Source organism: Metopolophium dirhodum, chromosome 1 (genome assembly GCF_019925205.1).
Source record: "Metopolophium dirhodum isolate CAU chromosome 1, ASM1992520v1, whole genome shotgun sequence".
Taxonomy (NCBI): domain Eukaryota; kingdom Metazoa; phylum Arthropoda; class Insecta; order Hemiptera; family Aphididae; genus Metopolophium; species Metopolophium dirhodum.
In genome coordinates, this window is record NC_083560.1 from 53858378 (window position 1) to 53876518 (window position 18141).

Consider the following 18141-nt stretch of genomic DNA (forward strand, 5'->3'; position numbering starts at 1 on the left):
TGTACTACATTTTTAGGTACATTATAATAATTTATTTATTTAGTTTATAATAAGTTATATCTTTAAATAAAACTACCAATAGGTATACATTATACATTGCAGATTTTAGTCACTGTAAATGTCCCGACGCATATTATGTGATTTACATTTCCCGCCTACATTAAGCATGGGCATTAGATAAAATACTCAATTTAGTACTTTGCCTGTATCATATATATATATATACGGAGACAATAATGCTTTTCTAAGAGGTTAAACCATATATAATACATTATAATTTCTATTTTATAATTCATAATATTTAGGTACCTATAACGAACGATAAATGTATAGGAGTACGACATGTCGACATTATTCGCACGGGCATTCCACAGTGTTTTTGCCGGGTCAACACGCATAACTAATAATACTATTATATAGTTTCTTTTTACTTCTGTTATATCTGACGCAAAACCTCGACAGACGTATTTGACTATAGGTAACCAGTAGGTATCACTCATATGTCTTTACTCCAATCGCCATATTATATTATAATATTATGTTTTGTGCTGCGGACTGATAAATACGTAAATACCTACGCGGTGTAGTGTACTTATTATTGTACGTCTGTACACGCACGCAAACACATACAAGCAATAATATAATATATTTTAAATGTAATACTTCTAATAATGTATTATAATAATGTCGCTCCGAGTGTATATAATATATTATTATATACCACTTATTATATTATATATATTATTATAGGTAATCGTCGTCAGCCATCGTCCACGAATCACGAGGGGTCCGTCCGACGAACATTCTATCTCCACGCGAGGTTCGTCTCCCGTTAACCGGATCGCGTTCGCGAACGAGTCGAGGCCGGACGGCAATACATTTAATGCAGCAGCTGCCTGCTGGGAATAAGCGATCGGCGGCGCGGCAAAACGACGTAGACCGAGCGAGTGGGGTCGGCGGAACGATCGAGGGAGCGAGTGAGAGAAGGCAGAAGCGAGTTATGATGAACGGGGGGTGAGCGAGAGGGCATCGGAGGGTGTGAGTGAGAGGTGAATATGTGCGAGCGAAAAACAGAAAGAAATAACAAAGACGGATAATACGGTTATCGCAGACCCGGTAACGGGTGTTACGTAATGGTTACTGCATGGTTAGTGTTCCGTCATCTGCTGCGGCCGCTCATGCCGTCGCCGACCGCTCGCCAGGATGAAATAATAATAATAGTAATAATAATAATAATAATAATAATAATAATAATCCAACCTCGGAGAGTTTGTTGATCTCCGGAGCGCGCGCGCTGCTCGGTCTCGGCCTCGCTGCCCTTCACCCTCGCGACGCCGCTTCCACCGCCCCACCCATTCCCGACCCGTACAGCCGCCGCCACCGACGACGACACACGCACACGCGCGCACACGTACACCCGTGTCCGTAGTAGTACGTAGTAGTAGTAGCAAATACGTAGTAGTAGTAGTAGTAGTTGCCGTCGACCTCAACGCGCGCCGCCGACATCCGAGAACGGAACACACGGGACGACATCGCGCGCCGCGGTCGACCGTGATCGGACCACGCCGCCGAGTTCCCTCCGTCCCGCACCGATTGCACCTTTGTTTTGTGTCCGTGTGCGTGCGTGCGAACGTACTTGCATCGCATGCACTGCATAGACGCAGCAGCCGCCGCCGCCGAGCACGTAAACACAAGAAATGCGTACGTCTCCGACGGGTTAGCCGTGTGTGTGTGCGTGCGTGCGTGTTTGTACGTGTGAGTGAGGGAGCCAAAGTGTACGTATGAGTGAACGAGCTAGTGTACGTGTGAGTGAGCGACCGTGTGTTCGCGCGTGCCAGTGTGAGTGCGCGTGAATGCAATTCGGCGAGGCGAGCGTATAGTTTGTGGCGGTGCATACATGTAGTAGGTATATAAGCGGCAGTATAGTAAGTACACTACTATATCGGACGGCAAAATGGCTGGAGAAGTGCGCTTCCGATTGACCGACAACCGTGAGTTTTGAGAAAGAGACAATGATGTTTATTATTATGATTACCTACTATATTATTGTTTTTATTATGCACACGTTATTATAACATTGTCTGTGTAACGTTAGCTTAAACATAATATTATACGCATTTTCTTTATTCCGACTCGTATATTTTTTAAGTACCTCGCGAGAAAACACCCTCTTGTTTGATCGTGTCGTCGAGTTAGATTATTATTATTATTGTTATTGTTATTGTTATTGTTGTTGTTGTTGTTGTTGTTGTTGTTGTTTGGTTTTTATATGTTATGGATTACAACCCACACTCGTGCAATGATTAACAATAACAATAATAACGTAATAATATGATTCTAATTTGTGTTTGTATTCATATTATTATAATACGAGTTTACTGCGGACATCTATGATCAGTTGTTTTGTTATTAGGTTTTAATTGAAGTTTTATATTTATTTCGTGATTAACCGTCACAATTTTTCAAAGAATAAAATATTATATTCATTTAAATAATTATATATTCTATAGGTGTTTTAATTTTCAGATGATTATAAAATTAAATACCTACCCACTCGTAAAATGCGTTTAACTAAAGGTTCATAGTTCATACTACCAAATTTTCAATATTACTATATATTTTTGTAAAATGTTAAATAATGATATACCTGTATAGTTAATTTTTATATCACATTTAGCCGTTTTTTTTTTTAATACGTAAATATAAACAAAGAAATCAAGCCATGAAGATATTTTTAACATATTATTATTAATTTATTATAAAATAAATAATTTTCGTGTATAATAATACCTTTGGTATTAAGAGAGGATCTAATAATACTATTGTCTATTTGTTTTCTCCCTGATCCACAAGCTACATAGGCAAAATCCATTCACGCAATATCTGTTTTTTTTTTATGGTTATGAGTAGTCTTAGAGCAAAATAACCTATTACAAAAACTGTAGATAATAATATTTTATAGGGTTTTGTGTATTGATTTTGTATTTTTATTTTCATTCGACTTAAACAATAAACAGTTTTTTGTAAAAATAAATGGATATTACTATTTACATCTATTTCAAACCCTTAAAAATATTATTCTCTATACCTAATTGTTGTAAATTTGTAATAAATTTACTCTAGGATTACTCAAAGACAATAAACAACAATTTTTTACCAAAGTGTCTATGTTGTTTATGGTTTAAAGAGAAAAAACAAATAGTGTTGCTCACATGGTCTTAAATTACTTATTCCTTTATTTTTATTAAAAAAAAAAATGTTGAGAGGTCAATATGTAGAGATTATTAATTTACATATTATATTCAACTCAAGCACCTATAATTCAATATGGATTAATACAATCAACGTTTAATTTTTAATTTTGACATCACATAAAGTCTGATATAGATAAAAACCTCACACAAATCATTCATAAATAATTGGAAACATTTTAATAATATATAATATATATTATAGGTATATAGAATTAATATTTTTAAGAGCGTAACTTTTCAAATATTTTTAAAAATATTTAATTACACATCCACTTTTGCAGTTAAAAGCCACCGATAAAATTGTGGGTATTTAATATAATTAGAATAAGAATAAAAGTATTGTTTTATTCACATGTTATATGGTGTCTAAACATTAAAATTACTTTCTTATAGTTATTTATAGTATAATTGTTTATCGATCTTTACTTATTTTAAACAGTCTCACTGAAATGTAGAAGATGCACACTTAATCCTCTATTGACTCTTTACAAAATGAGTAATTGTTTAGTACTATAGTTGAGTTCTCTCTCTTTTTCTTTCTCTCTCTCTTTCTCTCTAAAAATAAAATGTGAATAAATATGTGAAAATATTTAATTCTGTAGGTAGGTATCATTCCATACTTTATGCCTTGCTTATTCTAAAAATCACAACTCATAATAAATGATATTTTGAAAATGTTGTTTTAGAATGGTTTAAATTTAAAACACATTAATTCAGTACTAAATAACACAATTTAATTGATTAAGAAGACGTTACACCTGCATGTGTTGTCTTCGTCTTACAAATGTACAACATAGCAAAAACTGTTTTGCGCGGGCCATTTTTTTTTGTACCATATTTGTTGTAGAACTACCAAATTTTCCCAACACGTAAAGAAGAACTTTATCTGTGCAACAGCGTGCTTTTTTAATAGCACTATCCAATCATTTTCCATAAGCAAATGAAAAAAACAAAAAAATAAAATGTTTAGAAACAAATAACTTTTATTGTATTTATATTATCTACAATATAGGCACGCTGTTGCATAGATAATTTTCTACACTATATAATTTTGGAGCTACTACTACAAATACAGAATGATAAAAGTTGCCTCGTGCAAAACAGTTTTTGCTATGTTATACATTTATAAGATGGCAAAAACACATGCGGGTGTGACGTCCTCTTAAGAAATAAATCTAGTGATTATTATACTTATTATTATACTTTTATATTTGTATTAATGATTACAACCAATTTTGGTTTAGATAACTATTTTGGTACCTAATGCATTGTATTTATACTTATGTAGAATACTTAAATATTGGATTCACAATCTAATGTATTGTATGTATTTATTTTCAGTGGATCCACTTCAGACATTGGATATTTGCCACGAGATTGTCAACATGACGTTTTGTTCATCAGACAGACCTTTTACCTTAAAAAAATGTACAAAAAAGAGATGTGTTGATAGGTATGATAGCTCTGAGAGTTCAGACAGGTATGTACAACTATTATTTTAGTTTCGTTGGTTTAAATACATATTGTGCACACAACTGTTATAATATTACAGAAGTTCAGAAACTTTGAATACAAAAATAATTAAGGAGGTATTATAATGTTTACAATAGGTATAATAATAGATTCTTATATAATGTTTATGAAACATTTAAGAGATTAATTTTTTTATTTATGATATCTTCTTATTAATTTATGGTTAAAACCTCTAATCATGGTATTAGGGCCACTGAGAGTATTTAATGTAATATACTCAATATTAAATAGATTATGTTTGCAATACCTAATTGATATTTTTGCTATAAATTGCATACATAACATACAAGTTATGAAATCTTAAAAATTCTTTATCTTATGAAAAGGTTTCTAAAAAATACTATGTATTTAAACGACGGGAATCATAATATTATTTTGAGTCAATAATCAAAGGACTGATGAGAAATTGGGTAAAAACTATTGGGTAATATTATTAGCAAACAACAGGTCACAATCTATTGGATTAATTATCTTAATTAATATTTAGTAGATTTATTTTCAAATATTGTACCAACAATATTTATAACAGTATTTTTTTATGATAAAATTTATTATAATACATATTATAAAGCTTACATGAAAAATATAGGTTCCAAATAAATTCAATGTACCCCTATTTCAAAGTTAATAGATACTAATTTTAGGCTTAAGTTAGATTTTAAGATACAAATTTTATAGTTTTTGTTCTTTCGAAAATAACAACCACATTTTTATTTTTATTTTCAGTTTTTATTTACAGTTTAATATTGTTGTATGGGATTTATGAGTATCCTTTAAATTAAAGGTTCCCGACCTTTTTTACTCCAGTCCTCCTTTTAAGATTTGTAAAAATGTCCCGCCCCCTTATTATAAATCAATTTACATGACTTTTTTGGTAATACTGGGAATTAAGTAGGTAATTTAAACTTTTATCATACACATAATATTAAACGATACATAATTGTTATTTTTTTAACCAAAAAATAGATAGAAAATAATTTGTACTAATATTCCATTTGTAGGTACTTAATTATTCATTATTTTTTATAGAATGTTATTTGAAAAATGACATTTCACCGTGACATTTCTGTATGCCTTCCTTTGTATAGGAAAACGCTGCTTTAAATAGTCAAATAGTCTTCAATTATTTTATTTGTTTGTTATGTACTCATGTATTATAGCTTTACACAGGGGCACTATTTCAGTTTTAAAATAGGGCTGCCAAATTTTTTACCAGGCCACATTTTTCTACCACCAGGTTACAGTTATAACAATGAAAATTGAAATGTAGCCATGTTGGAGTGATTTCTAACCTTAGGTAATATTAGGCATGAAAAATAATTAACATTTTAAGTGATAACACCGATAAAAAAATAATATCATTATTCATATTAATATACATTTTCTTTCTATATCTTTAATATCCAAGTATATCTATGTATATCCCTTTATTTATAAAATATTTTTTCTTATATTAATTATTTCAATTAATTCAATTTAACTGATACATTGGGCAACGGCGCCTCATGAAATTAAGCCAGGCCAATATGATATGTCGAAAATTAGGACAGCCAATGTATACCCAGCGATACCCCTGGCTTTACACAGTTTTTAAATGCAGTATATTTTTTTATGTTTTTGGCAGTGATGGGAAAACTTTTAAAAAATGAACTTTTCAAGTTCTGGGGCTTGGTTTTCAAAATGAACTAGTTTAATTTCAAGTTCATACAATTAAACTAGTAAGTATTTAATAGTAAATTATAGTGTTGAAAATATTGTTGCAATCAATAGAAATCCAACATAGTGAATAATATACAACAACATAGAAAAATACAACTAATAAAATTAAGTAAATTTATTATTTACCATATTCAGGGTTAACTAAGGCATGTTCAAGCGTTGGGTTCACACCGTACCGTAATTTTTAGTGGACAATTATTAGGTGCAGCATTTGAGCATAGATTTGGACATATTGTAATAATGCACTGGGCTCAAAATACCATGACACTGCCAATTTCATGAAAGTTATTTTTCGCATGTGTGTTTTATATACTCTTATAAACATTAAATACTAAATTGCTGCATTTTTTCTTAATAAAGAAAAACTATAAAAAATAACTTCAAATACTCAGCTTTGTATAAGTCTTGCAATATATTGTATACCTTATCTTATTATATTATTTGATCTTATATCTTAAATTGTCTATCTGCTATAAAAACTATTAGAAAATACAAAAATCTGTAACATTTAATTTCTTCGATAAAAATACGACAACATTTTTAACTCCAATATTTGTATATAAAATATCTTTTATATATTATAATAGTCAGCTTGTCAATGAACAAACAAATAATAATTAGACTCATAAAAAAAATAAGGATTTAGTACTCATTCTAGTTAATTTCTAGAAAATTGCGCAGTTCATACAAAATTAACACAATCTATGCGATCACTGGTTTTTGGGATATTGATTCACAAGTTAAAACTAATTAAATTTTTTCAGCAAATATTACAAAATGCATAATGCATTAAACTTTATGTGTTTGATCTATCAGCCCTGTAGCATTAAACATGTACTTCAGGTAGTTCAATTAAACTGCCATGAAAATTGGTTGGGCGGGTGTGTAAAATAATAGAGTATACTTCTGAGTCTTTCTGCTATAATTTTATCAAACACAGGAATATCATAAAATTAATTATACATAACTAGTTAAGTTCGTTTCACAGTCGTTTGAAAGGATGGTAATTTGGAAGGGTCAATCAAATTATTTGAACTGAAAGTTTCAATTTTATTCGGCGCCACTGTATTAGCCATTCTTAATCTTGGCAAAAAGGTTCAATATGGTTGTTATCTCTCTGACCTTAATGTATAAAATTAAATTATCTCAAAAATAAAAAACCACAAATAGAATATAAACAAAATTAATTGTCCTTTTTATTGACTCTCAACTAATGCATGATATTAAAGTTGAACAAGTTGTATTGAAATATTTTTGTGTAGCAATATTTGTTTAATCTATTATGTTTCTTAATACATTTTTGACGAGAAACTAAAATATAATTTTTCAGTGGTGTTGCAACATTTATTACTGAACTTGGATCCCCTTTGACTCCAGATAGTCGGGTTAGTGAGTATTCTATTCCTTCTCCAGATGAATGTGAACCCATAATGGCACCCCCACCACCTTTAGCGAATTCTGCTGATGAAATTGATTTAGCATGTTGGCCATGGAGTGAAGAATGGGCAGCTGATTGTTCCAATATTGAATTATTTTCTGATGCCTGTGATACTACTGATTATTGCAAGACAGATACAAACATTGCCAATATTGAACTTGACCAAAATGTAATTGAGGATGACTCGTGTAATGACAAATTAAACATTTTTCAAAATTCGTCAAAAATAAACGACTTGTTTAATTCATTACCATTAGCTCAATGTAAACTTATAGAGTCTTCCGATATTAAATCCGAATGTGACTTTGTTCCTGCTAAAAAGTTTCTTGTGTCTGATGAAGAATCACCAACAAAATTTACACTTCGTAGTTCTGATGAACATTTTTCTAATGACATCATTACTTCTCTACAATCCAATATTTTAGATAATAAATGTTTATTAAAAGATGAAGAGTCATTGTTATCTTTACAGTTTCCATCTTGTACCCCCTCAACGTGTTCAGATAGTTTTGATGAGACTGATTTTAAACTGTGTGAAGATCATATGGACAACAGTATTTCAATCAAATACATAAAAGATGAAGGTGAAAAATCAATTTGTGAAGGTTTAATTGATACATCTTCAACCAATAATTTCAAATTAAATAACAATATTTCTGATGATGAAAGTGATTCTAGTAGTCCGCATAAAAAGTTGTGTGTAGATCAGACAATTAAACTGCCAAATAAGGGTAGGTATTTTATGAGATCATCTTCTGGTTCTTCTCATGATTTATTCAAATCTAAAATTCCTCACTTATTGAACCAAAATAAAAACATACAAGATAATTTTAAATCATCACCAACAAGATTGAAATGCTCTCTTCGAAATCCGATCAATAAACATCAGCAATGTGACATTAATGGTTCAATAAGAAATAACGAACAACTCAATTATTCCACAACCGAATTAACATCAGTTGGTTTTGATTCTAATAAAATTAGATTTCCAAAGTTAGATAGTCATTGGATTTCATTGAGAGGAAATATTATGTGTCGTTGGAATAATTGTGACAGTCATTTTACTGCCACTGCTAAGCTCATTGAACATCTCCAGGTTAGTAGAAACTTAATTGAAATTTATTTTGTTCTATTATTTCATGATACATTTTTATTATCTTAAAGAAAACAGTACTTAATAATTTATGCTAATACCAAAGTAGATAAGATATATTATATAAGAAACCACAAAAGACATATTTTAGAAGTATTTTGTTTTTATTATATGGTACTACCATAATTTAATTTACAAATTTTTACTTTCAGGTAAAACATGTAAATTCTCAGACTTTTAGTGAAAGTTTTGTGTGTTTATGGTCAGACTGCAAAGTATTTAATAAGCCATCTTGTTCACGTTCATGGCTTGAGCGTCATGTGTTAAGTCATGGGGGTAATAAACCATTGCAGTGCATCGTTCAGAAGTGCAGACAACGTTTCAGTTCTCAAGTAATTATAATTTATAATTAAAAACTAGAAATAGTATTCAATCTACTTTTATTTTTAGAAATATAAGTTCCTATTTATAATACCTAACCATTTTATAGTGATTATTCGTTTAAAGACAAAAACATAAGATTTGGTCAGAAAGACCAATAAAATAAATCCATTTAATTTAACTATCATTAAACAAATTTATCATAAATTGTTTCATAAATATTATTTATTCGTGTTCCCTTTTTAATATTATATTTATATTGAAACTTGAGATACTCATCTTTTGTTTTAATAATTAATACAATTTTAATATATTTATTTATCATAAAATGTTTGTGACTATAAGTTTTTTAAATTTATAATTGATAAACTATTAATATATGCATTTTATTGATGTAGATAATGCTTGAAAGGCATGTGAATCAACATTTTAAGTCTTCTAGTAATAGAGAGGATGAAGGTCTAAATGGTAAATTAATAAGAAGAAAGGGAAAGAAATTACGTCTTCGTAGGCAACCGTTCACTGGTAAATTTCATTAAATTTCCAAGAAATATAATTAATTAACCTTGGACTAACTATATAAATCATTATTCTTTTCAGCTAGGAAATTTGATTATTTTGATCAAGCTACAATGATGGAATTACAAAACCAGCTATTTTTAAGTACACAGAATAGTCAACAGGATTTTATTGATTACAGTCGAAGAGCCATTAAATTTCAACCTAATGTAAGATTATTTTATCAGTGCTATTGATCTGAAAGAGTATAAATATTATGTATCATTATTTTTAAATATGACTATTTTAATATACTTTTAGGGGTACTAACTGATAGGTAATATTTATCTTTTCACGTATTAATAATAAAATTAATTTCCATTTTCTTTCCATAGCGTGATATGCAGAGTTACATATCCTACAATAAATTATGTAAAGGATTTGTGTTTGTTTTAACCGTTAAAAATTGAGTTAAAAATATAAATATTGCACTATTGAAAATGAAGAATCTAATTTTGACATGTTCACATGTGTTAAAAAAGCAATGAATACCTATTATTTTGAAAATACTTTTAATACCTTATTTTAAAATTTGTTGAAAATATCTATTACAATAAAGAAATATTGTAAATTATTTACATATTTTATTTATAAATTAACCTATATTCTTAGCTAGAGCTTGGAATTAAATATCCATATAAAATATATGCAATATAAGTGAAGCTTAATATGTTTGCATTTCAAACATAATTGAATTGAGAAATAGTAATAATCTGACGCGTAGTGAGGATTTTTAAGGGGTGTTTCTTAAGTTTAAATATAAATTGTGATGGATTCACTCCGTTTTAGTCTTTGGTCTTCATAATATTATGATCAAATATGAAATAGAACTATATGACAACATATTTTTTATATATCTGAAGCACTTAGTAAATAAATTCTTTGCATAAATACGGCTGAAGTGAGGTATCACAACTCTAATACATTCTCTAGCTACGCCACGGATAATAATTAATAGCTTGTACTTATATACTTTTATTATATTGTCATTATAAATCATTATTTATACATAATATTTACTAATTTTTAGGTCATTGCTAGAAGAATATTGGAAGGAAGCAAAACACAAGAAGTGCTGATGCGATGGTTTCCTCCTAACATGTATGTTTTTGCTAAAATCCATTTATTAATTATTAAAAATATATAATACTAGATATAGTAGGGCTGGTTGTATTTTGGTATACCGGTATTTAAAAAATGCCAATATCTGGTATTTTTGGTATTTTAGAATACCGGTATTCTGTGAATCGGTAACTAACGTTGTTACCAAAAATACCTTATACCTAAATTTATTTTTATGATTTTTATATAATTGTAATGACATAATATAATAGCTCTATCCTAGGTTGAAAACTTGAAAACAATAATAAATTGGTCGAGGTTATGGTATTTCGGGTAAATACCGAGGTACGATAATACTGTAGATATCAGTAGCAAACAAATACCGGATATCAGTATTAAAAATTGAAATACTACCAGCCCTAAGATATAGTACTGTAATATGATAATTTTATCTTTCGTAAACGAAGACATTTTCTAGTCTCATTAAGTTCTACTGAAAAATTAAATATTGACGTCCACATAGTGGATACTTTAGGGTCCCAGCAGATGACTGGATTTTGCCGGCATGGTTGCAGGTCAAAAACTAAGCCATAGCTTACAAACTTACTGGCCGATAAAAATATCATCATCTGTGTGTACAATAAATGTCTTCCATTCCACCATACTTTTCTAGTTAATCGTGAAATTAAAAATACAAAACTTGAAAGAAATGTGTGAAATTTTTCAATCTGTCTTTAATGTATTTTTACATATGTATAATTGTGTACAAGTAGTACCATAAATTATTTAACTTGGTCATCCCATTAATTTTCATTCTCATTTCCCAAAACTAAATATCTGATTATGCTGTTGCTGCTGTATACACAATGGACCTTTGGGATGTTTCTGGCCAGTGATTTTCTATTTAGTTTATAGGAAAAAACTATAATAATATTATTATCAGTAGACTTCAGTATATAAAATAACTTGTGATGAACTTATGGTAAAAATCCTCCTCCGATAATTTATCCGACAGTGGTTGAGTAATGTCTCGTACTAAAACACCATCAATAGGCAATAACCGATATCGTAACAGATCAACAGCAGTTATAGAAATAATTGATAACATTTTTTATAAATTATAAATCAAAAGTGGTGATTTTTGTATTTCACCGTTAACAATTCGAAATTTTCTGTTTGTAAAGGAAAATGATCATCTATTGATATTAATGATGAATTATTAGATCGAGATATTTGTTTAAGACATGCTTCTGGAGTTCGGCGGCCAAGGATTTATTAGAAGGTGAAATTAAAAAAAAACAAAAAGTGTACAACTGATAAGTGCAAGTATAACATAATGGCTAGGTGTACCTAATATTCCAAATGCCATAATAGTGAACTATTGTAATAAATAATATTGCGTTTTTTTTTTCATATTAACATTTTTATAATTCAAATTAATTATTAAATCTAATTTATAATATTCAAATATTTTTTATGTTTGATAAAATTTACTCAAATTCACGTCTGCAATCACTAGTGTTTTCATATATCATATTATACTAATGGATCCATGGACATTATTATAATTTAAACTTTTAAGAAATAGGTATATCCACCAAATTTACTGGTATTATGTCTATTGTCTATTATCACTAAACTACAGATATACACTGGAATAGAATATATATAATTATCTATATATAATTGGCAATACAATTAGGTACCATTTTAAAGAAATGAGGGGTCTATATAATTTATACTTCATACATTAAAATATTTAATTTTATTAGATACTTTAAGGTTATTCATTACTTATATTTTAGATAGTAATGCAATATAGATATTACAGTTATACAAATAGTTATGAGTTTATGACTATAATATTTGCTTTGATATTATATTTAATACTAACATACATTTTTAATATTCTTATAGATTAGAAGATGAATGGATCACTTGTGATAAAAAAACAAATTTTAATGTGATTGAACGTGTTGTACCTATTATGTCAATGAGCACAGAAAATCGGGATTCAATTACTAAACTGTTCGGTAATATTTTTCCACCTTCATCTCGACGTTCACGTAAATGAACATTTTAAATTGCTGCTACTTTTTTGTAAAGGAAGCTGCTTTATAAGAGGTGTTCTTAGTTTTTATTCTTCTACAATTCTTGTGATATTTTAATCTAGTACCTAAGTAATAATTTTAATTTACCCATGTGTCTTGGTTTTTACAAATTAAATAGATAAATAATGGTACAAATAAGTGCCTCAAAATAGTAATTATTAAGTGATGCAAATGTGTCACCATAAATGAATTGTCAATAAATTCTAGTTCGTTTAACATTATACATATCATTGTGGTCAGTTAGGCAAACCATTAGCATATTATAGTATACAACCAGAACATGCAGAGTACTAACATTTATTTTTACTTAAACGTGTATTATATTAGTCATTTTGTTTTGTAAATACTAGTCTAAATGTGCTCTGTAGTCAAAGGTTTATAATGTTATATTCCATGCATTTGTCTACAAACGTGAAACATGCAATAAGAATGACCATAAATGAATCAAGATATATGCTAATTTTGTACTTTAATAATTATTGTATCTATCTTGTTACTCAAACCTTCTGTTATCTAGAATCATAACATTTATATTTTTTATAAAGATATTTAAATATATTTTTTTCTAAAATCATAGAAAAATAAATACAACTAAATATTTAACGTGGTACTGACTTTTAAGTGCCATTTGAATTTCAATGACTGATGGAGTTATTTCTTAGACATTTACACAGTGAAATTATAAAAGATTTGCCAAGTATTTTTCTTATTCAGATGAGGACATTTTTGTATTTATTTATTTTTCTGTTAGAAGAACATTGTATTACTAATTTTTAATTATTTATTCAAATAATATTTCATGACAGATCTCAATTAATTGTATTTGAAGTAGTATTAATAAAATAATTACTCATCAATAATTTCAAAAGTTTATTTTACCATGTGTTTTATAATTTGCTTTTTAAAATAATTGATTTTAAACAAAATACAATACGTACCTAACACAAATCCGATCTATACTAATAGTATTATTGTTTATTTTTTTACAAAATATTTTTCTTTTCACTCTAAGCTACATAATTAATGTGTACATTGTAGGTAAATAATTTGTTATTGGTTAATTAGAAAATTATATTTACATTATAAATAATATATAATATGTATAATATATGCGGTTAAAATTGTTTACTGGGCCTAGACCAATTTAGTTACATTAAAATTGAATGGTTAAATATATTTTATCATTTAATGATATAACATTTTAACCATGCTACTATAAATTAAATAATAATAAGTATGCAATATGTAAAGGCAATATCCAATTAACTTATGTATTTAAGAAAAAAATATATAATATAATCATTAAATACAAAATTGGGATTAGTTCATTTGATGATCATTCATTCACTATTTTAGTCACAATTTTACAAGACTGCAAAATGTGTCTTATTACACTAATCTCATTGTAAACATTATCAGATAAATCAATTTTAACTGTGTAAGCTATATATATATATAATAATAATAACTACTCCTTTTTTGGATTTTATTCAATTTAAACATTTTGTGTACCATATTTTTATTTATAAAAAATTTGTATACAAAGTGAATTTTTAATTAATTGTTTAATGACCTACAAATACAACATCACATTATTATTATTTATCATTTTAAATTAATGATTTTAAGTCAAACTTTTGTTGGCTGCTAAACTTTTATAGAATAAAAGTATAAAAAATGTGTATTTACTAATTTGTTAAATTTTAGCGATTTTTGATATTTTTTCTATCGTAAACATTGTTATGGAAAAAATATTAATTTAATTACTGTTTACTCATATTATTTTTAGAATTAATTGCCAAAATGTATTATCATATAATCATTTTCATTGAGCAATAGATTATAATTTATGTGGAGGCTTTCCTGTCAATTTTAACACCAGTAATGTAAATGGAATGGTTACAAAAATATATTGTTTGTATCCATGAAAACCAAAATGTATTTAAGTATTCTAACATAAAACAATAATGATAAAAATACATCAATTACAAAATTTTCATAATTTTTTGAAAGAAATGCCTCCAAAAAACATTATATTATACACAATGTTGTTGAAATGAAAATAATGATTATTATTTTTGTATACGTATTTTCATGATTTATGATTTTTGCATTTATCTTATTTTGAGTTAGTTATTTTAATTAATATTAATTGCTTTTAAAATTGAATTTATTATTTGAAATGCATGGTGTATTCAATTTACCAATTATACCATGGCCAAATGTGATGTTCATATTATAAGGCCATGAGTAATAAAAATAATTTTAAAATGTATTATTTAAATTATATAATCATATTAAAGAAAAAAAATAATGAATTAGGTTAATATTTATATATAAAATACTAAAATTGTATGTTTTGAGTCCTTTTGAATTACTAAAATAATTTTAACTTTAATACTGTTTTGAGTGAATTTAGTGAATTATAATTTAATTTTTAAATATACAGTGATTAGGTGATTTTAGTTTATTTTCGTTTCTTAAATCTATACTTTCTCTGTATTTTTGTTTTTTGTTTCTTTTTTTCACTTTTTTTTAGTAGTGTATTTTAATCTATTTATTTTTTGTATTACATTATACTTTAATTCTAGTCTTAGTTAAATTGTAAATTTAATTTAATTTCTTCTTCATTAGATATCTTTAAATACTATACCTTTCAATAGTGTCGTGCTTAACTACATTATTTATTAATGTTAATAATAATTTGTTGATATTCTTCTATATAGTTAAAAAATACAATAATGACAAACTAATACAATTTTACCCATGTCCTACATTTTAATAAATAGTGTAATTTTACTATTTATACTTAAAGACTGAATAACACTGCCAAATTTGTTAAAGATCTTTAACGTAGCTTAATTCAATATAGTATTATAGTTATAAAACTATACTAAAATAAATTTTATTATGATTGAACGATAGACTCTACATTTTCTAAGGTGTTCATTTTTAGTACATCAAAATTATTTTTTAACATTTAGTGTATACAAATTATTTAGATGATTAAAAATTATATAATTTTGCATTAATTATTATTTATTCATTTTTTTTTTTTTTTTTAAGAAATTTAAGACTTACTATAAAAAAATTTAAGTATTATAATAGGTGTGAATATTATAAACAGTGAATAAGTAAATTACTTTGGAACAGGTTCTTATTGTAAATTTGTTAGTTCAAATATTATAAAATTACTTATTTATTATTTTTTTAAGCTTTAGCAAAAAGACATGTTACATCTGAAATTATTTAACATATTGTATTCAACATTTTCTTCCTTTGTATAAAACAAATTGTTTATACTGATTTTCATGAATATAAAGTTTTATTTTGTATTAAAATATTTTTTTAAGCTGTGTGATTGTTTTATATACCTGTAAACATATTATGAACTTAAATATTGTAAAAGTAGTAATATTAACATATAAGTAATGGTGTGATACATACTTTACTGATACTGATTGTATATAATTATTTATTAATATTATACATGTGTGTATTTGTATACATATTTAGGTAGTTGTGTTCAATAGTAACATTAATTATTTTTATTTATAATTTGTAAGAACTTTATTAACATTATACAAATACAAAAATAAATAATGATAGATTTAGTTTAATGTTTTTTTTTTATTTTTGTTTTTAGAAATATCTCTAGTACGTTACATATTATTAAATTCCTAGTTTAATATTACACTCATGAAATTAATTTTGATGTACAGCATGTCAGAATAGCTTTCAACTTTGTCAAAATAATTCTTTAAAACGGAATTATAGTATATTATTTAATTTGTATAAATTGATAAACAATAGAGTTTAAAAATTACGATTTTATGTACTACTTTATTTATCCAATTTAATTTTACACAAAGATCAATAGATGATAACCAAAATATAAGATTTGACCAAGAATAAACATAACATTCTTATAATTATTTCAAAACCATTCTATCTTGTAAATACATATTTTTATTGCTGATATAGTATCATAATTAGTAGTAATCTGGAGCTAAATTAAACAAAAATATGACAAACTCTTTAAAAATTCCAAAAAATATTTATTTATTAATGAATTATTATTTGCTATCATTATTGATATTGTTAATAATTGTTGATATATTACACCACATTAAATAAATAAAAAAATTAAAAGAGGGACCTGATGTGTAAAATGCTGGTTGCTGGTTGGTGATATAAAAAATACAGAGCTCAACTAATGATAACTATTAATTACCAAAACCTAATTCTTCCTGATTTGATATTCGCAGCAAAAAATTATTAATAGTATCATACTTGCGTTGTTAATTTATTGTTTAGCCGAATATGTTAAATGAAACTACTGATAAAAGACCTTACATTATAAATAAATGTTATATAATTCATAGAAGTTTTTAAAGGGCTTTAATTGAAGTTGATTAACATAGAAGTAATAAAAAGTAATCAACACAAAAATAATAGATGATAAAAGATTGAAAACGGCAGTACTAGTAATAAATTAACAAGAGAGAAAAAAATCACCAATATAGAAAGAGTATTGAGTTGTACATAAATATTTGTATGCGTTCAATTAAAATAAAATACTCACATTTTTTATCATTATGCATATTTCAATAAATATTTATACGTATAATTTTTGTGGCATGTTACCTATACTATTTTAAAAAATATATTTTTGATACAATATAATTTTAAGAAACTTTCATAAGAAAAGAAATAATGTAATTATTGATATGAGTTACAATATCTATAATCTAAATATATTATCCTTAAAATATAAAATGAAAAGTTAAATACTCAATGTATTACAATCAAATAAATGCTCAATTTTGAGTTCATCGTCACAGTCATATTATGACTGCTATCTGCTTTAGACAAGGCCAGCTTGAAGGTGGTTTGAGCTGTGCAGTGACACAGGGCCCACTCATTTGAAAGGCTCCACAGCCTGTTGGCAGGAAAAATAAATTATCGGGTCCATAATTCATATTGTATTCA

General features: G+C 27.1%; 1 protein-coding gene across 2 annotated transcripts; it reads left to right on the plus strand.

The window, feature by feature from the left end:
* The first annotated feature begins 1407 nt into the window (after positions 1–1407).
* On the plus strand, positions 1408–16962 carry LOC132934063 (uncharacterized). Of its 2 annotated transcripts, XM_061000339.1 has the most exons (8): positions 1408–1991; positions 4596–4734; positions 7837–9040; positions 9250–9429; positions 9817–9943; positions 10019–10146; positions 11007–11077; positions 12956–16961. In XM_061000339.1, exons 1-8 carry the CDS (start codon positions 1955–1957, stop codon positions 13110–13112), a joined length of 2043 nt encoding a protein of 680 aa, XP_060856322.1. In that variant the 5' UTR covers positions 1408–1954; the 3' UTR covers positions 13113–16961. The 2 variants fall into 2 exon arrangements, with proteins under 2 accessions (XP_060856322.1, XP_060856323.1); XM_061000340.1 differs by lacking the exons at positions 1408–1991; positions 4596–4734 and adding an exon at positions 4760–6505 and having other exon boundaries at positions 12956–16962.
* Positions 16963–18141: the final 1179 nt, after the last annotated feature.

Bases quoted from the DNA above. Each gene is read 5' to 3' on its own strand.
- LOC132934063 (XM_061000339.1), top strand. From the start codon at position 1,955: ATGGCTGGAGAAGTGCGCTTCCGATTGACCGACAACC. The intron at 4,735-7,836 runs GTATGTACAACT...ATAATTTTTCAG, and splicing joins AGCTCTGAGAGTTCAGACAG to TGGTGTTGCAACATTTATTA. The intron at 11,078-12,955 runs GTATGTTTTTGC...ATATTCTTATAG, and splicing joins CGATGGTTTCCTCCTAACAT to ATTAGAAGATGAATGGATCA.